At 44.0% G+C, this 23,567-nt stretch overlaps 7 protein-coding genes across 8 annotated transcripts; 3 read left to right on the top strand and 4 right to left on the bottom strand.

Annotated features, from left to right (window-relative positions):
* The first annotated feature begins 170 nt into the window (after window positions 1-170).
* On the top strand, window positions 171-12,016 carry LOC6494646 (myotubularin-related protein 14). The gene is made up of 6 exons (XM_001959906.4): window positions 171-812; window positions 9,257-10,065; window positions 10,132-10,767; window positions 10,829-10,975; window positions 11,031-11,381; window positions 11,445-12,016. The coding sequence occupies exons 1-6, from the start codon at window positions 699-701 to the stop codon at window positions 11,578-11,580; spliced, it is 2,193 nt and encodes a 730-aa protein (XP_001959942.1). The 5' UTR covers window positions 171-698; the 3' UTR covers window positions 11,581-12,016.
* On the bottom strand, window positions 1,623-4,464 carry LOC6495964 (glucose-induced degradation protein 8 homolog). Its single transcript, XM_001959907.4, has 3 exons — window positions 3,680-4,464; window positions 2,963-3,078; window positions 1,623-2,898 (listed from the first exon to the last, which is right to left on the bottom strand). Exons 2-3 carry the CDS (start codon window positions 3,063-3,065, stop codon window positions 2,408-2,410), a joined length of 594 nt encoding a protein of 197 aa, XP_001959943.1. The 5' UTR covers window positions 3,066-3,078; window positions 3,680-4,464; the 3' UTR covers window positions 1,623-2,407.
* LOC6495963 lies at window positions 11,954-13,167 on the bottom strand. The gene is made up of 2 exons (XM_001959905.4): window positions 13,058-13,167; window positions 11,954-12,991 (listed from the first exon to the last, which is right to left on the bottom strand). Exon 2 carries the CDS (start codon window positions 12,982-12,984, stop codon window positions 12,019-12,021), a length of 966 nt encoding a protein of 321 aa, XP_001959941.1. The 5' UTR covers window positions 12,985-12,991; window positions 13,058-13,167; the 3' UTR covers window positions 11,954-12,018.
* Window positions 13,168-13,173: 6 nt separating this feature from the next.
* LOC6494647 (actin-like protein 6B) lies at window positions 13,174-14,786 on the top strand. The gene is made up of 3 exons (XM_001959904.4): window positions 13,174-13,502; window positions 13,563-14,405; window positions 14,465-14,786. Exons 1-3 carry the CDS (start codon window positions 13,304-13,306, stop codon window positions 14,698-14,700), a joined length of 1,278 nt encoding a protein of 425 aa, XP_001959940.1. The 5' UTR covers window positions 13,174-13,303; the 3' UTR covers window positions 14,701-14,786.
* On the bottom strand, window positions 14,757-16,372 carry LOC6495962 (S-methyl-5'-thioadenosine phosphorylase). Its single transcript, XM_001959903.4, has 3 exons — window positions 16,004-16,372; window positions 15,172-15,951; window positions 14,757-15,117 (listed from the first exon to the last, which is right to left on the bottom strand). Exons 1-3 carry the CDS (start codon window positions 16,052-16,054, stop codon window positions 15,079-15,081), a joined length of 870 nt encoding a protein of 289 aa, XP_001959939.3. The 5' UTR covers window positions 16,055-16,372; the 3' UTR covers window positions 14,757-15,078.
* A 48-nt stretch (window positions 16,373-16,420) lies between these two features.
* LOC6494648 (threonylcarbamoyladenosine tRNA methylthiotransferase) lies at window positions 16,421-18,301 on the top strand. Its single transcript, XM_001959902.4, has 2 exons — window positions 16,421-17,519; window positions 17,581-18,301. Exons 1-2 carry the CDS (start codon window positions 16,524-16,526, stop codon window positions 18,256-18,258), a joined length of 1,674 nt encoding a protein of 557 aa, XP_001959938.1. The 5' UTR covers window positions 16,421-16,523; the 3' UTR covers window positions 18,259-18,301.
* Window positions 18,283-23,372, bottom strand: LOC6495961 (uridine-cytidine kinase-like 1). Of its 2 annotated transcripts, none has more exons than XM_001959901.4 (7): window positions 21,959-23,372; window positions 19,993-20,279; window positions 19,826-19,932; window positions 19,456-19,763; window positions 19,210-19,396; window positions 18,562-19,155; window positions 18,283-18,502 (listed from the first exon to the last, which is right to left on the bottom strand). In XM_001959901.4, exons 1-7 carry the CDS (start codon window positions 22,213-22,215, stop codon window positions 18,386-18,388), a joined length of 1,857 nt encoding a protein of 618 aa, XP_001959937.1. In that variant the 5' UTR covers window positions 22,216-23,372; the 3' UTR covers window positions 18,283-18,385. The 2 variants fall into 2 exon arrangements, with proteins under 2 accessions (XP_001959937.1, XP_014763563.1); XM_014908077.3 differs by having other exon boundaries at window positions 22,994-23,371.
* Between the last annotated feature and the right edge of the window lie 195 nt (window positions 23,373-23,567).

Raw genomic sequence — 23,567 nt, 5'->3', positions numbered from 1 at the left:
CACATTTTAGTCTTAATTTTAGACTCTCAGTCCCCAATCTAGCTAAAACAGTAATAATTTGAAAAAAAATGTTGCGAATAATTAAGAATATATAACCGATAAGAATCGGTTATTAAAATCGGTAAAATGTATGTAGAAAATATCGTATGTAGAAAATTAAATGCAGTCGATTTATCGAACGATATATCGATATAAATAAATATATTTGACATCACTACCATTCCTACCAATTCCACCCGCGTTGCGTTGCTAAAATAAACATAATACTATTGCAATTGGAATCGTGACTGGGAGGGAGCGCATCAAACAACAACAAACGCAGTCCAGAAAGTTGGCCGCGAAATTGTGGTGACGTTTAGGCGTAAAATTTTGTGCCCGTGAACAACCCAATCCGAAAGACGAAAGCGAAAAGCAAAGCAAACAAACGCAAAAGCGAAACGTGTAAACGGCGTAGAAGGCGATAAAGCAAGTCGAAAAAACGAGTCAAATACGCAGCAGATATAATTTATACGAAAAGGCACTACAACAACTCATCTACTATTGCGAGAGTAGCGAAGATTTATTTTAAATCGAAATATATTAATTGTGTGTGTGTGTGGGTGTAACATAGCGGCTAGTGTGTGTGTGTGTAAGTGTCTCAGTGCCGACCCCCCGAAAAAAAATTAAAGGAATCCAACGGTAAATGCAGCTCCGCAATTATGTGCAGCCCACTGAACAACATGGTCAACGTAACGCAGCAGGACCTCCACGATCTATTGGAAATTTTCGAAAGAAAATCATTCGAAGCGGCGGCCTTTGAGGAAGGAACAGCGGTAAGTTTTTATATCCTGTATAGCCTTGTTGTGGGTGGGGGTGGGTTGGTTGTGACATACATTTAGGCGCACGTGCACGTGCTGTCGCCGGAAAAATCACACTCACACACACACACAGACATACTACCAGGCTAGTCACGAAAAGCTTGAGTTGGTAGTGTGCGTGGCGCCTACAAGGAGGACACGTCAGATGTCCTGTTTGCTTCCTCTTCGTCCTGTTCTGTAAGTCGCCGCGCCCCAAAAATCTGCCAAAATGGCTGCCATTCTGGTTAGAAAAATTCCTTTTTTTTGCATGAAAATCAATGATTTTAATGGAAGTTTGTTTTAGAAACTGAATACCTTTACCCCCTAAGCTTAATGACCTTTTTTTTATAGCCCTAGAGCCTCTTCCCTTCTCACGCATGCATTTTAATGGCCTATTAATTCCTTGTTATCGCCCGCTTAGCCGGCAATAACAAGAAACAATTGAGTTGGCAACCAGGGAACGGCTTAGACGCCTCTGTTCCGCTTCTAATTTACATGCCAGCACCAAGAGTCACCTGGAAACAGTACACGAGGAGAGCTTGAAAGCCAATCTTGGCACGTAACTCACGTTCTGTATGTGCAGCTGGGGGGCGTCTCACATAATTGATACAAAAAAAATTAATAAATAAAGAAAATAAGGTAAAGGGTTGATTTTGTTGCAATTTCCATTCCAAAGTGTGCTTTTTTTTTATCAGAAACAGTGGTTGTGGCTCTCAGTGGCTCCTTATCGCCTCCATAGTAGCTTGGTGGAGCGCCTTACTCCCCTTATCTTTTGGCGATTTGAAGGCACAAACAATAATATGATGCCCCCCCTTGATAAACAAAGCATTGCATTTGGAGGGGGGCAAGGGGGAGAGCAAGGGGTGGGGATGTTTCTAGCCAGTTGGGGGTTCAAGGTCAAGTCTAGTTAGAAAGATTAGATTAGGCGCCTTATGAGGCGCTCTAAGCGAATAATGTTTGGAGGAGAATCGGTAGTACCTAGTAGTAGTTAGTTAGTTAGTAGTATCTTTAAGTTAGTTACTGGAGTAGGTACTAGGGTACTAGTTACTAGGTATTCCCTTCTTCGTAACCCTTTGGTCAGAAACAGGGCCTCTATAAATAGCTTTCGGAAGGCAGGTGAGACCATAATTTTCGTTTTTGACCCGGAACTGGCCTGCTTTTTTAAGATTTTAAATATAAAGAGTTAAAAAAAGTGTTAAAATTAACAACTAATGTGTTAAATATTAAAAAAAAGTCTTAAATATTCAAAATCACGTCTAAAATATGTAAAAAAAAAAGTCTTAAATATAAAAAAAAATTATAAAATTAACAAATAAGGTGTTAAATATTGAAAAAACTCTTAATTACTAAAAAAAAGTTTTCAAAATCTACATCAAGATGTGAAAACATTTATTATTTAACATTCATTCTAAAAAAAAAAACTTATTACATTTATATATTTTGTAGTTTAAAAAAAAAACTTATTACATTTATATATTTTTTAGTTAAAAAAAAAAAACTACCTTTATATTAGTTATTTTATTTTTAGGATTAAAAAAAAAAACAACACCATATCTTATAAACTATACTACCTAGAAACCCTGGAAGCTCCTCCGGAACTCCTCCTCAAAGTCCCCATGTCCCAGATCCAGTTTCTGGTAGTCCGTACACCCTCCCTTCGCCCGCTCCCGCTCCAGCTTGGCCTGCGCCCAAAGGATCAGCTTGATGAGGAACATCATCCTTGGCTCCATGGCGCTCTCCCTGTTCCGGGCATCCCTCGTAGTCCGCGTGACCTTCTGCACCCGGTCGTAGTACATGGTGCCGGTGCGGATATTCTGGGCAGCCGCCTTCACATAGCCCAGGGCCTTGTTGATGTCCTCCTCGCGGACCAGTTCGATGAGACGCAGCTGCTGCATGTGGAAGTAGATGTAGTTGTCGGTCTCGAAGAGTCGCGGATACAGTCTCGAGGCCAGGTCCATGGCGTACTGCACCTGACCCACCCGCATGGCGTCCCTGATCTTGAAACGATCCATCATGGGATGGGCATCAGTCATGAAGCGCTTGGCTGCGTCCTGATAGCCTTCTAAGGGATGGGAGGGGGGTGGATGAGATATAGAGAGTGGTCTGTAGGATGACCTTAAACCCACCTGTCACCAGGTAGTTCATCACCAGACGGTTCAGATCCGCCTGCCGGCACTGGAAGCTGATCATCCGGTGGGGCCAAGAGCTGGGTGGTTTAAAGTCTGCCATTGCAAGGGGGGTTCTAGGGGGTGATATTGTTATTATTAAATAGTATTATTATTAAAAATTTATTACTAAGTGTTAGTAAGTGTTTTTTTTTAAGAAATAATGTTAGTAATAGTTCTAATCTAGAGATAGTACTAAGTTTTATGAAATATTATAATGAATCAGTTGGTTTCTGACTTGTAATAGTATTACCCCCTAGAAGTAGAGCTCTATCCCCCTCTGATCTCTAGACAGTATAGTATTCTGATCATTATATCACTTTTCTTTTCAGTTTGCCATAATTTCTGCGCATTTGTTTCCACTTTTTGTGATTTATTTCAGTGATTTTCGAGCCAACGGCATTGAAAACTGTTGCAAATGCAAATGCATGATGTGCCACAGATTGTGTGTGTGTGTGTGTGTGTGTGTGTGTATCTGTGGGGGTGTGTGCCAGAGTGGGTGGCCCATCTGTCTGTTCGTGTGGGCGCCAAAATGAAAAAAATAGCCAATTCGCTCGCCATTTCTCTCCCAGACAAGCCGAAAAGTCTAAAAATAATATTTTTAATGTTTTCTGCCTTGTGTTTTGTTTTTATTATATTATATTTAAGATATATATTTTGGAATATTGTTAGACCCACCTGTTGTTGTTTTTGTAGTTATAGTATATAGTATATAGGAGATGGTATATAGGAGTAGCTCCCCTTGTCCACTTGGCAGGGAAAAAAAAGTGAAAAGTTCGATGATTTTGCAAAAAAAAAAATGTATCCAGGAATAGTGGAGATAGTTTGTGGTTATAGTTCCTGGTCAAGTAGCTCCTGGTTTGGCCTCTCCGGGTCTATAATCCCAGCTATCCTGTCCAATTTTTGGACCGAAAACTGGCCGCGGAGCGAGCGCTGCCTCTGGGGCCTGCTGGAACACTGTCCTGGTAGTAGCAGCTCCTCCACCGCTTTTACGATGTGTATCCCGCCGCGCCCTTCCAGTCTGCTGCAGCTCCTCCGTACACCAGTCCTACTTCCAGTCCGGAGAACTGCACTCTCTCCCAATCGGGGGTTGCAACTGCGCAGCTACCCTTCCATCCACAGTGGAGCTTGTCTAGTAGACTACTTGGTTATAGATATCACCTGGCATATGGATTATGGTCTCCTGGGTTAACTGGCAGCGGTCTGTGCGGATGCCACGCCCCCGTTGACGCCCACTTTCCACCCCCAACCGCCGGCCAGGATGCAGCTGTGTGAGCTGCAAGCTGTGTGGGCGCTTTGGAAAACGCGTCACAGGCTCGCAGGAATCATAAGGAAGGGGATACACGGATACGGGATGGAGGAGAGTGCGATGAGTGACTTCCAGAACACGAATTGCAACTCTCCGGCGTGGTACAGTGGGCGGAGAGGGTATTCAAAGTGCTTAAAAGCGACAAGGTTGAATGAATTATTTTGATTTTGATTTAAATGTAAAGTTTCAAGGGAGTTTGTCAAGCGAGAAGTTATAATTTGATGTCATCATGATGGCTGTAATGATCAAATGGGCAAAGGTCAGAGGTCATTTATTGTCTAAAAATATTATGAATAATTTTTTATGGAAATCTTCTTAAAATCAACCACTGTTTCCTTCTCAGACTGACTCCTTCGTCCTTTTATGATTGCCTGTTGCACTTTGAACTTTGCGCCCACGCGTCTCCATGCAACGCCCTCCCCCTCCCCGCTGCACCCTCCTCTCTATAAGGGGCCACACACAGCTGTTGCTGCAAGATGCGTGGGTCACACCACAGACACTTGTGTCAGGTGCCCAGGAACAGCAGTAGACCGCTTATAGTTATAGGGGGGTGGAAAGGGGATGATGCAGTAACCGTAGTAACAGACGGAAGCTGCTGGAATCACTTATCCGGAGATGCAGTAGCCCGGGCGCATGTCCGGAACAAAGAGAGGGAGAGAGAGAGAGTTCGATCTGATTAAGGGCGCCCGCCACTACTCCGATGAAGCGGAGGTCGGTATGGATTCCAGTTGGAAACTTCCACAACCTCGCCTCCCCCTTGCCCCCTTGCCTCCTTGCTTTGAGAGTGCACCGGAAGTGGTTGCGCTTTCCGGTCTTCCGGGACTAACTGCCTCGCATCCGGTACCACCACGCACCCATGATTAGAAGAAGGGTGTCCCCGGAATCTGTTTTGGTTTTTTGGGACACTGTCTAGGGCATCCTGGGCGCCTGGTCCTTGACAGATAAAATCGATAATGTGTGGAATGGCAATGCCCTCTTATGGCCAGGGAGTGGGAGTGGGGATCTGGGGATGATTTTCGAAACAAAAAGCGAAAAAGTGACAAAAAGTGGTGGAAAAAGTTGGAAAAGTTATAAAAAAAAACTAACAGGCAAGCAGGAATTTTATATAATATATATTGATTAAAAAATACAGAGAAAATTAAAGTAACTAAATATATTTATAAAATAATAAATATTTAAAATAAACTTTTCTCTTAAAACTTCTCTAAAAACAAAGCCATAAGTTAGTAGAAATAATAGATTTTAAAACCTTTAAACTTTTAAGTATTTATAGTAAGTTTTTAGTATAAAGCTTAGCTTAAAATAAATATTTATTTAATAGATTAGCTTTAATAGATTAGCCAAATGACCTTCTTTTAACATTACACTGAACTATGTGCTGGGAAATCAGGAAACGCGGAAAGGTCATCTGTCTGAGAGAGAAATGGAAGCTGATTGAAGCGAGTGGGTGGGTGGGTGTTAGGGGGTTAGTAGTGATGGCAGTGATGGAATCAGAACACCCACTCCACTTTCAAGTGCCGATGTCTAGAGAGAGGGCCGTGAAATCTTCAAAGTGGCTCTAAACTTCCGGCTAAAAACGTGTTTCGGAGAGCTCTCCCATCCATCTCACCCACAAAGCGAAGCTGTTTTCAAAGTCTTTCGAAAGTTGTCTCTTGGCAGTCTCCCCAGATATATATACATACATATATATGCATATATGTTTATGATATTTATGCACTCGAGAAAATAAATGCAAATCAACTGCACTTCACTGCCCCAGGGGCAGTTGAATATTCATCTCAAAAGGCTATTTTAAAATCAAACATATATGAGAAATTATAATAAAAAGATTAAGAGAAAAAAAAGAGTATAAAGAAAGTGTTTATTTTTAAAAGGGTATTATATTTTTGATTTCTTGATGACAAAAAAAGAAAACAAAGCCAGGCTATTATTTTTTATGAGGAAGTACAAAGGGAAGTGCGAATATTGCTCTCTAGATCATAAAAAATAAGCTATTGAACTTCCAGGGAATTAATAAATTAATGAGCTTGCAGAACTCTGTGCTGAGAAGTGAGAACTAAGTCTTGAGTACTGGAGTACCCTTGATTTGAAACCTGATTCCAATTCAGATTCTGATTCAAATTCAAATCTTGTTTTATTTTTTTTTTTTATCTTTTTTTTGAGGTCTTTGAACGACAAAGCCAAGCGGCAAGACAACACGTTGCACATTTTTGAAAAAAAAAAGTGCAAGCATAAATTATGTAAACAACAACAAGGAACAGGAACAACAACAATAAGCACTTGGGTGTGGTCAGTGGCCCCAGTTTTCAGTGGAGCCTCTCTCTCCATCTACCTCTCCCCACTCCAGCGAGGCTCTGAATAATTCATTCAAGAAAAGCCATTTTCCCTGTCGCCCCAAATTGATGAATATGCAACGTGTGGGTAGCACTTGGCTGGGGGTACAGTGCAGTGTACACTGTACAGACCTTCTACCTCACGCCTCCTCACTCCTCCACTCCCCTATCTTGCCACCAAAACAAGTCCACTAGTACAGTCTATAACTTAGAGGACTTAAAAATGGAAAAAAAAAATAAAGTTTAAAAAAAAAATATTATAATGATGGAAAATATAGGAAATTTATGATTAAAATTTAATATTAATTTTCATTAACTCTTGTCCCTTTTAAAGATGTCCGCCTGTACTCTTAAGCTCTCTCTTAAGCTGGCACAGCAACTCTCTTTCCTCTTTCCTCTTTGCTGATGGCCTGTGCCCGGTCGAGTAAGTTGGGTTCGGATGGTGGTTAGGGTTTTCTCGATTCGCTTCCACCGACTCTGATTGCGAGTATTTCTTTTTCTGTCTTTTATTGTGTCTTTTTTTTTTGTTGTTTTTTGTATTTCAGCTTGAGAGTAAAGAAAAGTGTGTCGTTGGTGCAGCAGTTGCAGCTTCTGCTGCATTTCTGTTGGCCCAGCAGAGAGACTGGCTTTAAAATCCGGGTTTGCAAGCAAAACGGCACAGCGGCTTGAGTTTCTGAGACAGCCTTCGGTTTAAATTTGTGTTATTTGGGTCAACGGCTATAATGATGATGATGTTAGTGATCATTGCTGTTGATGTTGCTGTTGCTTTTCTGCTGCAAGTTGGCAAACTATCCGCGCGCTGTAACTATTCCGCGGGGTCTGTTTGTTGTTTTTAAGTTTTACAGCGCCTTTGGAACAGGCGCGCAGTTTTCCAAGCAGCGACATTTACAGTTGCATTTACTTGCTCGCTCGCTTACAAAGGAAACAAAACAAAAAAAAAAACAATACAAGAAAAACAAAAACAAAATATATCTGCGACCGCATCGCTGCTGCAGCTGCAACAACAATAACAGAGGGCATTGAGCAAGCAGTTTACTGCACACAACAGTATCAGCTTCTCTTTGTTTGTTTCTTTCTTTCTTTAACAAAAAGATTACACACATGTGTGTGTGTGTGTGTGTGTGGGTATGTAACGGCATCAGTGTCTCCAAGTTGCAGCTCTCACCCATACTCTCTTATAAACAGCATCCATCGATGGGGTTTTTTCTTCTTCTTCCTGCATCCCCATTTCTCTCTCTCACTCATCTGGTCTTTAAGTGTTGTCCACTATACGTAGGAAATGCCAAAGAGAGCTAAACAAGATAATATAAAAATTAATAAATTAATTACATAATGATTAAAGATTTTTTTATATTAATCATTAAAGTAAAGTTTAATAACAAATAACTTTCACTCTCCCACTCACTCACTCCCTCTCTCACTAAACTAGCCGCTCTTGGCTCGAAAAAGTCCAAGGAAACAGCACCGTTATTTGGCAGCCTGATAGGTAAACACTCTTGCAGGGAGAGAGTGGGAGGTAGACCAAAGACAGGTGAAAGAGACAGCATGCCTTTTGTTTGGCATTGAGATTTTTTTTGTTTTGTTTTGTTTTGTTTTTTAATAAGAAAGCTTAAACTTAGTATTTTTATATAATTTTTTTTGAACGATGTGCTTATGCAATTAAATGCTGTACAAAGAGTAAAAAAACAAATGCCATAAGCGGTCATTTGTTTTTTGCGTGTTGCCGTCGTCGTCGTCGGCATTTGTTGGTAATTGCGTTTTAGTTGTTTTGCTCGTTTGCTTCGCTCTCCATAGTTTTCCCCACACACTACACACACACACATACGCTTGACTAGCCTTTCGTCGAGTTTGTTTTGCTCGTTGTTTCGCTTTTGTTGTTGCCAATTTTTGCGCAGCTATGGTCTTTGTCTATTTTTTATTATATATTTTTTTTTTTTTTTGTATTTGCACATTTTTCTTTTTCTGTGTGTGTTTGTGAGCTAAAAACCTGTTTTCCCAAGGTGTTTGTTTTTGTTGTTTTTATTATTATACGCTTTTATCTTGTTATTTGTCTGGGACAGCTGGCTGATGGCCACTCCCACCCGCCCCTTTGCTTAGCTATTTTTAACATTAACGATATACACAACCTTTAGTTTTTTTTTTATTTTTTTGCCACAAACATCGATGCTATTATCAGAAGTTTGCCAGCAATAAAGAATATTATACAATTATCTCTGAGCAGGGCTAAATTGATGTTGTAACTTGGCAAGTACCCCTCCATTCCCCTCTTAATGGCTTATCGCTCTTAGCCTTTGAGTGGCAGATAGCGCCACGTTTGTCGGTTACCCCCCTTTTCCCGGACGACGTCAAGTTCCATTGAACCCAAGACAAGAATTTTTTATAAAATATACATATATACTTACATATGTCTATATACAATATATATATAAATAAAAAACCAGTTGCACTTTGAGTTCTAATCTCGCATGCTGACTGCCTGCCTGCCGGGACTGGCCTGGTAATCATCAAAGTCAATGAATATGGCAGGAATATCCCGCTGTGAGGTCATCTCGAGAATCATACTTATGTCACACTATTATTAATAATTTCCCCCTTTTTCTGTCTTTTTTTTAGGAGTATGAAATCTCCAAGAAATGCGAATATTTATTCAAACAGGACTACAGCCTCATCGAGCTGGATAACAGCAATGGACTGCTTAGTCCCCGATATCCTGGCCGCATACTCATACCGGAATGTGAACATGGACACATGGCCAAGACCCTGATACCCGGGAATGGTCTGTTTGGACAAGTCGGTGGCCCCGGAGGAGGTGGTTCGTCCGGAACTACAGCAACTGCCACGCCTTTGAACAGCAGTGCCGGTAGCATAGGAAGCGATGGTGTTGGAATACAAGCCTTCGTCACATTCGCCAATCCCCTGCAGACGCAGCAGCATCCTTTCCAGCAGCAATATCCCACCCAGCCACCTCATCCCCTGCAGCAGCAACAACAACAGCAATCCCAACAGCAATCCCAGAATACGATCTACGAGGATCAGTATGATATCCAGCGGATGAGAGAACTGGTGACAATGGCCAAGTACGCCAGATGCCGTCAGCGGTTTGCAGTGCCCGTGATCATGTACCGCGGAAAGTACATCTGCCGATCGGCCACATTGTCGGTGATGCCGGAAACGTACGGTCGGAAGGTGGTGGACTACGCCTACGACTGTCTGAGTGGCGGGAATTACACGGCAACGAATGGCGAGGAGAACGACGCCGATTCCACGGACGAGTCGCTGATCAATCACATCCACGACCAGGCACAGTCACAGTTCAGCTACGACGAGGTCATCAAGAGCGACATCCAGCTCCTCAACACGCTCAACGTTTCCACCATTGTGGACCTGATGGTGGAGAACCGCAAGATCAAATACTTTATGGCGTAAGTAGTCCTGACCAGTAATCCTCAATCAATTTGACTCTAACCAGGTTCTCCCTCTTTTTCCAGAGTTTCATCATCGGAAAAGGCTGATCCCAACAAGCACTACAAGAGCTTCAACCTCCTCTCGTTGCCCTATCCTGGCTGTGAGTTCTTCAAAAAGTTCCGGGACAACAACTACATGGCGCGCAATCTCTACTACAACTGGAAGCAGTCCTTCAACGATGCCAACATCAACATACCCAACATGGGACCCGCCGCCGACATCGATGTAATTTGGCCGGAATACAGGGACTGGGATCTGGTCACCATCACCCAGAACTATCTGAGGGCCACCCTCAAGTACGTTCAGGAGGAGAGTTCTGGCCTACTGATCCACTGCATCAGTGGCTGGGATCGCACCCCGCTATTCGTCTCCCTGGTGAGACTATCCCTGTGGGCGGATGGCCTCATCCATCAGTCGCTGAACGCCATGCAAATGGCGTACTTCACCCTGGCCTACGACTGGTACTTGTTCGGCCACCAGCTACCCGATCGCCTCAAACGGGGCGAGGACATCATGTTCTTCTGCTTCCATGTGCTGAAGTTCATCACGGACGAGGAGTACAGCATTGTGGAGCACCGCAAACGAACGAAGACCTCCAGCAGCAGCGGCAGCAGTGTCATTGTCATCAAATCCGACTGCTGTGACGATGAACCCAAGGAGTAAGTGCATCATATTCTGGCTAATGAGACAAGGCTAATGAATTCTTGATTATTTTCGCAGAGACTACATCCTGGCCTTTGATCAAGATAGCAACGATAGCTACTCAAACTGTTCCAACTGTGATATGTCTATAACAGATAATTTTTATGCCACCACCAACCCAGCGCCAGTCAATCCACTGACCAGTAGGTCACCGAATCCCAAAAGGTAGTTAGTTATTAGATTAAAGATTAACCAGTTAGTACATCCTTGTATCTTTCAGATCGCGTACTAGCCCCATTTCAGTGCCTGGATCGAATGCGCGGCAACGACAGGAGTCTACCTCCTCGAATGGCAGCTGGCAGGTGGTCACAGACACTGGATCCATCGACTCGATGATGAACGGAAGCTATATGATGCGCTTTGTGGCACAGCAAGCGGCGGACGGTGGTAGCTCCTCGAACATTCCCATCTGCAACGGCGGCAACGGCTATCATTGCAGCACCAATACGGCATCGAGTGGCAGTGGTAGTGGCAGTAGCATAAGTAATGGCAGTTCGACGCACGGTTTCCCAAACGGTTCCTCCAAAGACATGGGCGGCAGCACAATGACCACCAAGCAGTGCATTAACTTGTGAGTTTTTTTTCACATTTCTTTTGTTTTCTAGAAACTAATATGTATTTCATTCATTTTCAGACGAAAGCAACGCCTGAATGCAGTGCGAGCCATCTTTATACAAGCCTACGGCAAGACAATTGGACTGAAATTCAAGGAAGGCTCCTCCATGAACCTGGCCACGTTCATTGGCAACCTGGCGGACCAACTGTTTTAGGGCTTTGCCACGATTGTTAGTTTTCTTCCCAGATTGTTTGTTTCTTGTTAAGTGCTGCTCTTTCCATCAACGACTGTATTTTTGTAGACCTGTTGAATTGCGTTCTGTTGTGACTGTTGTTAGTTGTATAAAGGATAACTGATTACTACTGATAAGAATCGAACGAAAAAACGAACGAACGAACTCTCCTAGACAACGTGCATAGTACAACTCGTTCTCGTGTTCCCCAAGGATTCCCAGATTCTCCTCCCACGACCTCCTGCCTCCTGCAACCATGCTCCCACTCTGCTCTATGTTTGTTTAGTTGTTAGTTTATCGAGAATGCAAAGCAAGCCGGATTGCCTCAAAAGGCGATTCGATTTATACAATAGTCTTAAGTTGTAATTTATAGTAATGTATTTTTTAATAAACTTATGTGCATTTGATACAAATCCCAGGTCAATCTTTTTGTGAATGGCGACTGTATCTTCGCATGGCGGCCAATGAAATATAGTCGTCCAAATCCAGGCGTTTCAAACGTACTCGTACTGGTTTAATGTAGTACTTGGCGCTTTTTATGGGCACAAATTGAGGGGAGGATGCAGTCTTTTGAGTTGATTTTCTAGAAGATGACCGGCTACCAGATGCCGGCGACTCCTTGGGCTTTTGCGAGCGGACGGGACTTTCAATCGGCTCCGGTTTGACCTTGGCCTTGCTGGTAGATGGAATCTCTTCCTTGGAAGACGTACTAAATACCTGGGTGATGACCAGGCCCATTTTATTGGATGGGTCCACCTTTGGTATTATCTGCGTCAGTATGTTGTTCGGCAACTCCTTTACCCTTATGGTTTTCAAAAACTCTTCATACTCCCTCTCCACAGTCTTCTGTTGTTTGGCTCCAAACGATTGGGTGGCTTTAACTGCAAGTTCCTGCTGAAGTATAATGTCCAGAACTTCCATTTCCAATTGGCTCCGCTTTAATGGCGACAGTTTTTTAAGTAATGGTAACTGAGATAGAATCAACTGCTGACATTTCGTCTTTGGATTGTTGTTTTCGGATGAAGATGATAGGTATTTATCAAGCTTGACCACAAGCGGCCAAAGGAGCTCCGGCACGTCTCCCCTAGCCTTGACTAGCGTGGGCACAAAGGGCTTGAGAAGGTCCCACCGCCACTGGAGCTCCTCTGCCGTAAACTGAGTAATTAGTGGAACGTCTTTATAGGCAACATTGAAGTTCTTCGCAACCTCATTCCAACCCCAGGATATGTAGTCTGCATCCTGGCATTTTATCAGAAACGGGTATTTGCATATTTGTTCCAAGAGCAGCATATCATTCAAAACAATCTGGGAGTCGGCGTTCCTGTTCGATGTGGTGAGAACCATTGGGTTCTCCTCAGTCCCAAGAGCCCCAACTTCCTCGCTCATTATTCAGCTGCAAATTAATTGTTATTTTAATGATATTTTTATTTAACACTACCTTTTCAAGTTAATATTTCACCTTTAATTCATTTCTGGAGTGGATCCTGGTTTAAAAACAAAATTCAGAAGCGTAGAATTTATATTCCAAACAGTGTTGTAAATCGTCCAAAAGAAACATCGATAGATAAAGACAAATATCGATAGCTTAGAAGCCCACCACTAGTGAAGAAGCGTCGTGAAAAAGCCGCAAAATATACATAGACTGCAACAATATTTTCGCGAAACTCTAGAAAATCGAGACAAGGAACGTTAAAAACGCCCCGATATGAGTGGCGGCACCATGTTGTACGGTGGGGACGAGATCGGAGCACTGGTCTTTGATCCCGGCCACCATTCCTTGCGAGTCGGCTACGCGCAGGAGGACTCACCGAAGGCAGAGATCCCCTCCGTCGTGGGAATCGGAGCGGCTCCAGAGACAAATCTTGATCCTGAAACTAAAACCGACAATAACGCCACACCAAATAGTGAGTTTATTCCTTTACTCCCTTTCGGTTCCTTGACAACCCACCCCTAATCCATTTCAGATGCGGATCAACGCAAGTTCTATGTGGACACCAACTATGTGAACGTACCCCGCTCCCAAATGGAGGTACAGACCTACATGAAAGACGGAATGATCGAAAACTGGGATCTTTTCGAGAAAGTTATTGATTACGCCTATGCGAATGTCATTCAATCGGAGCCGGAATACCACCCAGTGCTCTTCTCAGAGGCATCCTGGAATGTGCGAAACAACAGAGAGAAGCTAACCGAACTAATGTTCGAAAAATACAACGTTCCAGCTTTCTTTCTGGTGAAAAATGCTGTCCTGGCTGCTTTTTCCAGTGGCCGTGCCACCGCATTGGTTGTGGACAGCGGTGCCACCCATACCTCTGCCGTACCCGTACATGAGGGCTATGTGCTGTCCCAGGCGGTGGTGAAGTCACCGCTGGGAGGCGACTTTCTATCACGGCAGTGTCGTCAGCATCTTGAGAAGCACGGCATCGATCTGTCCCCCGTATACAAGATAGCATCCAAGGACGTGGTTAAGGAGCGGGATAACGCCCGGTTTACCCTGCGAAAGCTTCCTGAAAACCTGACGCAATCGTGGCAAAATTACATGCTGCAGTTGATGATGCAGGACTTCCAAATGAATGTGCTTCAGGTGCTGGAGAACCCCTATGACGAAAGGGTGGCTGCTCAGATCCCAACGGTGCATTACGAGTTTCCTAATGGCTATCACCAGGACTTTGGATCTGAGAGGTTTAAAATAGCCGAAAGTTTGTTCGATAATGCCATGCTGGGAGCTGGCCAACTGGCGTCCACCAGCGTGGGAATGTGCGATGCGGATGTGCGACTATCGCTCTTCGGTTCGGTGGTAGTTACTGGTAATTATTTATTTTAATATTACAATTTTTCATTTGTCTAAAAATAATATTTTTTTTAGGTGGCAATACCCTGCTACAAGGCTTCCCTGAGCGCCTGAACCGCGATCTGCAGCTGCGTGCTCCCTCGAACACTCGTCTGAAAATGATATCGGCCAACGGGAGTGTAGAGCGAAGGTTTGGCGCCTGGATCGGTGGCTCCATTCTGGCTAGCATAGGCACCTTCCAACAAATGTGGATTTCATCGCAGGAGTACGAGGAAGCCGGCAAAAGTCAAGTGGAACGAAAGTGTCCATAAGATGGCAGCTTCATCAATCGAATTCCAATTTTTAATTTTAAAGACGCAACTCCATGTAATTATATAAATGTGAACCTTTAAATGTCGCTAAAATGTCTTATAAAAGTTATTTAAGGAATTTGTGGAACATTTTTTAAGGAAAAGTAGATAGCTACACATATATTTTTAATGCAATTCTGTGGCAGATGTTACAGTTTCACATTTGAACCGTGTTTTCACAGGCTGTTCTTTGTGCTCCGGCTCCAATTCGTACGTAATGGAAATGGAGTGGACTTTGGGGGCTCGCTTTCGATGGAACTGTTGATAGAAAGGCGACACAAATGGTCTGCGACGCATCAGCGTCTCCTCTGTGATTTCGTGGCACAGCTTTATGAAACGTCACATGGATCCAGTCATTGTGTTATTGCAAACACATTGCTGTTTGAAAAGAAATGTTAGTGTTTTTGTTGTTTATTTCATCTCCTAACAAACCTTGGCATTTAGAATGTCCTCAGACCAATCCTCCTTGGATATGCGGTCCACTGCGTTTACTAGGATCTTCTTGACCTTAATTACGTTCTCGGCAAAAGTCTTCAAAACATCCTGTACATTCACACCCTCGCATCCCATGCGCCAGCAGTCGTAGTCCGTGGCAATGGCCACTGATCCATAGAGTAAACCTGCCTCCTTGGCCAGCACAACCTCCGGACAGGTGGTCATATTGATTAAATCGCCACCCCACAGGCGGAACATGTTGCTCTCGGAGCGAGAGGAGAACCGCGGGCCCTCAATCGTCACAATAGTTCCTTTATCGTGAGCCGGAATCTCAAGCTCTTTGGCCGCTTCAAGGAGGATGTTGCGGACTCGGTCACTAAAGGCCGGGAACATGGGCAGGTGGCAAACACCACGTGGACTATCCGCAGAGCCGTCGTAGAATGTTTGCAGTCGCTTAGTGGTGCGGTCGATAAAATCGTGAGGAACAACAAGGTTCCCCGGCTGGATATCCTCGCGCAGGGAACCGCATGCGGTGGACACAATCAAATGGGTGCAGCCTACCTCGCGCAGAGCCCAGATATTAGCTCGATAATTCACATTTGATGGCATGATGTCGTGTTTGCGACCATGCCGCGCCAAAAGAACGCACGGAACTCCATTGATTTCGCCCTCAATGAGAGCATCTGAAGGATCGCCATAAGGAGTTTCCACTGCTCGTTCTGTGCGCTGTTCCAGAATATCCGGGTCATCCAAGCCGGAACCGCCAATAATGCCGATCTAAAAACTCATATTGTTACATGTTGCTTCATTTTCGGGGTTTTGAACTAACCTTGACTGGCAGGGGATCGAGATTGGTGTCTTTACATTTAATCGTAATCATGGCTAGCAACGGATTTTATTATTTCGTGCTGCTGCGGCGGCGGTCTGTAGCAGAGTAGAACTTTCCGCTGATAGCCCACTGATAACTGTGTGTCTACACAGTAGGGCGCAAAAACCGCAAAAGCTTCGGCATATCTGTTCCTTCCCGCCGTGCGTGGGAGAATATTTAAGATAAGAGTTAGCTATCATTAAATACACTTGTTTTTCAAATGATAAAGTTATGCTTTATTTAATAATGTGGTTTTAATAAATCTAATAATTAAATTATTAGTTTTTAAGAAAGCTCTAATTATTTTGTAGGGCGTTGGATTCCATCTCAAGCCGAACCCCCTAATCAGTCTGCCAATCGAATACTCTTTACACCATCATTTTCCAACACTACCTTGGAAAGAAGAAGACCGAATGTAAACAGCTGGACCTGTGGCACATGTGCCTAGGATTTGTAATCCAAAACGGAGAAGGTATCAAAAATGTATCACCTTGGACAGGATCTACCGGGCAACGATGTGGACGACATCGAGGATCTGATATCCGCCGACGACGTCAAGCCCCGGGAACGCTATGAAAACAAAAAGAACGTAACTGTTCGTGCTAAGAAGCGGGTGCAAATCCGGCCAGAAGCTGAGGAGGAGGAGGTGACCCCGAAACCAAAGCCCACGATCCACGAGAGTGTTATACCCGGAACACAGAAGGTTTTCGTAAAAACATGGGGCTGTGCCCACAACAATTCTGATTCGGAGTACATGGCCGGGCAACTGGCCGCCTACGGATACAAACTAAGCGGCAAGGAGGACGCGGATCTCTGGCTTCTCAACAGCTGCACTGTGAAAAATCCCTCGGAAGACACTTTCCGCAATGAGATCGAATCAGGGATGAAAAATGGCAAACATGTCGTGGTCGCCGGCTGTGTTCCTCAAGGAGCTCCCAAATCGGATTACCTAAATGGTCTCTCCGTAATTGGTGTACAGCAGATCGATCGTGTGGTGGAGGTGGTTGAGGAAACACTTAAAGGGCATAGTGTTCGTTTGCTGCAGAACAAGAAGAAAGTCCACGGCCGTCGGGTAGCAGGGGCACCACTCTCCCTGCCAAAGGTGCGCAAGAATCCTCTGATCGAGATCATTTCCATAAACTCTGGCTGTCTGAATCAATGTACATACTGCAAGACTAAGCACGCCCGTGGCGATCTTGCCAGTTACCCACCAGAGGAGGTGGTGGAGCGAGCGCGTCAATCTTTTGCCGAGGGCTGTTGTGAAATTTGGCTGACGTCGGAGGATACGGGGGCCTACGGACGGGACATAGGCAGCTCCCTGCCTGAGCTTCTCTGGAAGCTGGTGGAGGTGATTCCGGAGCACTGTATGCTCCGCGTGGGCATGACGAATCCCCCTTACATTTTGGAGCACCTGGAAGAGGTGGCCAAGGTGTTGCAGCACCCCAGAGTCTACGCTTTTTTGCATGTTCCTGTGCAGGTAGGGATTACTTGATAATTTTCTAATTCTATTTAAAATTTAATATTTTAATCTTTTTTAGAGCGGCAGCGATTCTGTTTTGGGTGAAATGAAGCGAGAATACTGCCGCAAGGACTTCGAGCACGTAGTGGACTTTCTGAGGGAACGAGTACCTGGAGTAACCATAGCCACAGACATAATTTGCGGTTTTCCCACAGAAACCGAAGCAGATTTCGAAGAAACTATGACTCTGTGTGCAAAGTATAGATTCCCGAGCCTCTTCATCAACCAATTCTTCCCTCGCCCAGGCACGCCGGCTGCCAAAATGGAACGCATACCGGCTAATCTGGTGAAGAAGCGAACCAAACGCCTTACCGATCTCTTCTACACTTACGAACCATATTCGGGTCGTGTGGGCCAAATATATACAGTACTGGTCACGGAAATTTCCCATGATAAGCTGCACTATGTGGGTCACAACAAGAGCTATGAACAGGTACTGCTGCCCATGCGAGAGAATCTCTTGGGAACACGCGTCCATGTGCGCATCACCAGCGCCAGCAAGTTCAGCATGGTTGGCGAGATTCTGGATGATGAGCGGGATTGGACAAGATGTGCCAATAAGCAGGAAGAGAAAGATGCACCAAAGGCAGAGGCAGTGACCACAAGAAACGACAATCTTCTTCAGCGCTTTATAAGCATCGCAATGATAGTTGGAATCCTGGCTTTCTTCCTGCGGTTGCTCCGTCGGTTTTTTTAGCCACTCAAATAAAACATCAGTTCGTTCCGAATTCATAATTTAAGTAACGCTTTGAACTTAGCCTAGTATACATTAGAAACTTGTTGGTTCTCCATATTGGTTGTGGATGTGGCTCGGAGTAGTCTCCTTAGTAGTCGTCGGAGGGCTCCGTGCCGAAGTAACGATCGCCAAAGTTACCAATGCCGGGTATAACATAAAACTTACTATTAATCTCCGGGTCCAGAGCGGAAGTAACAATTTTCACCTGTCGAAAGAAGATGATACGTTTAATGTGATTCCCTAATGCTTTTGAAACACAAATACCTTTGGGAAGGCGTAGGCAATGGAGTGCACACCGATCTCGGCCATCAGAAGCGAGGCCAGAATTATATTCTCCTCGGGCACATCATGATCCAGTAGCACCCGGATGGCCATCATGGCCGCAGCACCAGTGGCCACGGTGGCGTCCATCAGTATCACCTTATAGTCTTTTATGTCTTTGGGCAGCCTCAGGTAGTAGAGCTCTGGCTCGCCGGTTTTCAAGTTGGTTTGGATTAGGATTTTTCCAATGCGAATGTCCTTGCACACATCGCAGACGGCCTGCTCCATGGTTTCGCCAGCACGGAGAATGGAAACACCACAGATCTTGCGCGATTCCATGCGCTTGCCTTCGTAAAGGACTCCCTGGGGCGTCTCCACTGTGGTGGTTTTAAACGGGAACAGACTCAGTGCATACTCAATAACTAGCCGTATAAGGCGTTTCGAGTAAAAGATGAACTCATCGCGGGATGTGTTCCGGCAGCGGATAAATGTGTGCAGGCCCTTGATTTGGGGCGTAGGATGCAACAGGTGCAGAGAATGTGGCATAGGCTGATCCTTGTAGGAGTTGGCCAGAGTTTCGCGCAGCTTGAAGCCTCGCTGTTAAAAAAATGGAGATTATAATCAAGGTATGACTTTAGATGAGATACTCACCAATTGGAGCTGTGTATGAACGTGCTGGACGATGAGATGGATGGCCACCTTGTTCTCCCCGCCCCGGGGCACAATAATGTCCGCATGGGCCATGGTGGGAGCTATGTAATTGGCATATGAGGGCTTAACCATGTTTAGGTATTGCTTCAAAACGCCCTTCAGGTCACGACCGCGCTGTGAGATGTCCCTAAAATATTATAAATAAATTATTTTCTTGCTAAAAAAAATACTTTACTCCAAAACTACCTTTTTAATCGCCTGGCTAGACGAATATCGGGATCTGTATCCACAAAGATTTTCATATCCAGAAGCTTGAGCACTTCGGGACTGTGAAAAGTCAGAATGCCCTCGAAGATAATAACGTTCGCTCCGTACATCGTCTTTGTTTGACTTTCCCGGCCGTGTGTCACAAAATTGTAAACAGGAACCTCCACTTTACGGCCCTCCTTGAGTTTGGTGAGCACATCCAGCAGCAGTTCGATGTCAAAGGCATCCGGGTGATCGAAGTTATACTCGTTGATCAGGGCCTGTTCGTGCTGCTTCTCATTCAGAATCTAAAGGATATTTAAAGGAATTATAGTATTTATTAATATAACTTTTAGGATATAAAGCACACCTTGTAGAAACAGTCCATGGACAGCAGGGTAACCCATGGCACGTCCAGACTTTCAATAATTTTCTCAGCAACTGTGGTTTTGCCCGAAGCACTACCTCCGCAGATTCCTAAAACGAATAAAATTAGTTTTAAAAGTAATAAAATAATAATATTTGAGATGTACTAACCTATGACGAAAGGTTCCACCTGTTGCCCTGCACAGTTATACCATGGAGGACGTCCGGCCGTATAGATGGTGCGATTATTGGCTCGAATAATGCACTCGGACGGATTGGCGGTGGTTGTCTGGTTACCGATCGAGGTGGTGCGCTGTCGCCGGCCGGATCGTTTCAGTGGCGATTCCAGGGACGCTTTCGCAGGCACTGTGGTGGGCGAGGCAGGGCAGCAGTTGCTGCTGCCGAGCTCGGCATATGGATCCACATACAGCTGTTCCGTGACATCCGAGCGATCATCGCTGCAAGTAGAAATGTCAGATTAGTTGACAAGATTACCAGTTAGAAGATATGGCCAATTCTACGCCCCCATCTATCAGCAGTGACGTATAGTTATATTATTTAGGAGTTCAGTGGTTAGCCACGATAACGTTTTATCACCAAGCTCTGATTAATTTTGCAATAATTTTTGATTTCTTTCGTCACACTATAAATATATACATATGTATGGATTTAATTTCTTTTGGTAGTTACATTGTGTGCAGGGATACTATATTGATACGTAAGCTTAAAGCTGTGCAGCAACTCAAGGTTACAGTATACCACACTGACCTACTCTACTTTCAAATCAACGCCCACCCCCACCCACTCGAATCCAGATACCGGCCACGCAGAATTAATCAGATGCTCAATAGGGTTCTATTTAAAGAAATATTACTCATTGAATTCCTTAATTAAACAGTGCTAATCTTAAGGATTGGAATGAGAACAGATAAAGATAATGGCTTTAATTTTATAGTCGATTACTTCAATATTGAAAGAGGGGAGGGTCGGTCTGTGGTGAAATGAAATCGCGTAATGATGATGAGGCTGATAACTTTGTGATTTTTAATCTGAAATTAAGGCGGGTCTTGATACTAAAACTTAAAAACACATTTAATATTTGCATTTGTGTGGGGCTTATGACTGCTTATGGGTATTTCCGCCATGTGCGATGCAGAATGCTGACGTGACCTCACGACTCGGAGGGGCCGAGAAAGAGTTCACATCTGTATTTGGCCACCACTGACTGTAGTCTTTGAAACAATAAACGTGTCCCACATACACTTAATACATGCAAAAAAACATTATTTATATATTTAGGTACGTAGACGATGGAAGAAGCAGACAACGACTATCCATCTTTTGTACATTTGAGGATGGATGCTGCGTAGGCGCGTTCGTTGCACTCTCTTCTCTTCTCCTTTTCTTTATTTTTATCTTTGCTTCTTGTACATCATTACTGTGCCAAAACGAAACAGAAGCATACATATTCATACTCTTCATGATGAAATATTTCAAAAGCTTTATGTTTAAAGATAATCAGTGTAAAGGGTATATAAAATTCGTATAAGACTCTACATAGTAATAGAAAAGAGCAAAAAGAAGAAAGATGAGAGGAGAGGAGAGAGCATCTGCCACGTGTGCAAGAGAGAGGATGACGAAACAACAGGTAACTAAGCCTGGACCAGGCAGTAAGACAAGGACAACAGGATCCTGCTCTCAGTTTGGAGAAGGATGGCTCCCCAACACCATCACCACCCACCCCACCCCACCGATAGACGTGGCTCGATCGTGGAGGAGAATTCAGAGCGCATTTGCTGACGCTATCTTTTCATTATTTGTTGTTATTTGCCGCAACGCAGACACAACTCGATAAACAATGTTAACAAAAAAAAAAAAAGAAAAGGTCGAAAAAGAGCGTTAATTAAACACAGTGGAGAATAGGTAGACAGACATATGAGACACACGAGTACTCTACAAACAACAGCACAAATCAGTTACAATGGCGGTAAATGGCAACAACAAAACACACACAGCTCACACACACACTCATAACACGGAAACACAGATACTAATGTATTATGGGTTTTGGGTACAAATTCAGTTTTTACGTTAAAAAAAAAAAAACCAAAAAAATGAAGAAAATGCAATGAATTACATGTGACCATTGGTTTTGGCTGCAATAGCCTTAACCTTTGACTGCAGTTGTTGCTGTTGTTGTTGTAGCTGTTGCTGATGATGATGCTGTGGTTGTTGTTGTTGTTGCTGCTGCTGCTGTTGTTGTTGTTGATGGTTATTGGCGATTGTTAGTAAACCGGCGGATGCGGATGCAAATGCTGATGATTTGCCCTTTTGGACATCGCCATTGTTGTGATTTTGGCTCGTTTTGCTGCACAAAAACGTGATGCTGCTCATTTTCCCTCTGCTCGGAGATGGGGGAAAAATGAAAAGAATGGGGGGTCCGTGTGTGGGCGAGTGGGCGGTGAGAAACGTAGCCAAGTCTGTCGGCGCCGGCGTTGCCAAAATGGGTCACACTCTTCTTTACACTCTATAGCACACATGGGCCGCCGGTGTGGATCACATGTGATTTAGAGCTTTTTATTCCTTTTGCTGTTGCGATAGGATTTTGCGTTGCGGGCAATATTTATTCGATATCTAATGGAAAGGCAAGAGAGTGTGGAGGTGTGCGAGGTGAGCGACTGACTGACAAAAAATGGTTTAAAAACTGCGATGCCGACACACTGCCGCTGTCGATTGTTGTTTTTTTTTTTGCGTCTGTAACTGTTCTCGCATGGGGGCTTCGGCTGCTCTCTTTTTCACTCTACCTTTCTCGCTTCGCCTCCGCCACCGTCTCTGTCTTTATCTTTTCTGTCTCGTTTCAACTGCAGCTACCGGCTACTATTTGAAATTCAATTTTTATCATATGTTTATGTCTCTGAAAGTTTGACTGTATTTGTGTGTTTGCCCAGGTGAACCCTATGCCATTTTCCTCGCATTTATTTTTATTGCGTGTTTGATGAATGAGCTCTCCAAGCACATGCCACCGAAAGTGTGCGTGTGGGTATTGCGATTTTTGGTGTATATGTGTGAATGTGTGTGTGTGTCTATCACATTCTAATGACTTTTTGTCGGATTTTCACACTTTGCCGTTGCCGTGCGTAAATAAATGCCGCATTAAAAAGCGTTTCGTTACCTGTCGGAGCTGGCGGAACTCGATGGATTGTAGAATTTGATTTGTTTTGTCTGCGCAGCACACATTATTGCAGCCAATTGCAGCGATTGGAAAAGAAAAACACGCGGTGATTTACTTCAACGTGCCTCTCCCTCTCGCAAGTGACTGAACATTGGAAAAACGTGCGCGCTCGCATCTGCCTTCGTAATATATATACATATATATGTACATATATGTATAATTGTTTGGCGTCAAGTGATATGGCCGCCAATTATTGTTTTCTAACTGCTATCTTGGCGAGCACATCCCGTCAGATGATAAATTGTTTATTTATCTTCGTTTTGATGCTGTCATTTGGCAATTATTCGAATGCTTGGGGTATCGGGGGGAGCGCTTGCACTAAGCCTAAAAAAGCATACCCGCCAATGCCTGGTCACTCTTTTTGACCCCCAAAATTACTTTGAAAATTAGAGAGAAGTAAGAAGCTACGGCTAATTTCTCAGTAATTTAGTTAAAATAGGTATCACCCTCCAAGGTAAAATATCAATTGTTTGGTCTTACCTGGCTGAATTTTCCGGAAATCCCCGTAATTAGC

The sequence above is a fragment of the Drosophila ananassae genome, chromosome 3L (assembly GCF_017639315.1).
Source record: "Drosophila ananassae strain 14024-0371.13 chromosome 3L, ASM1763931v2, whole genome shotgun sequence".
NCBI classification, from domain to species: domain Eukaryota; kingdom Metazoa; phylum Arthropoda; class Insecta; order Diptera; family Drosophilidae; genus Drosophila; species Drosophila ananassae.
This window is presented reverse-complemented; position numbering and strand designations above follow the sequence as displayed.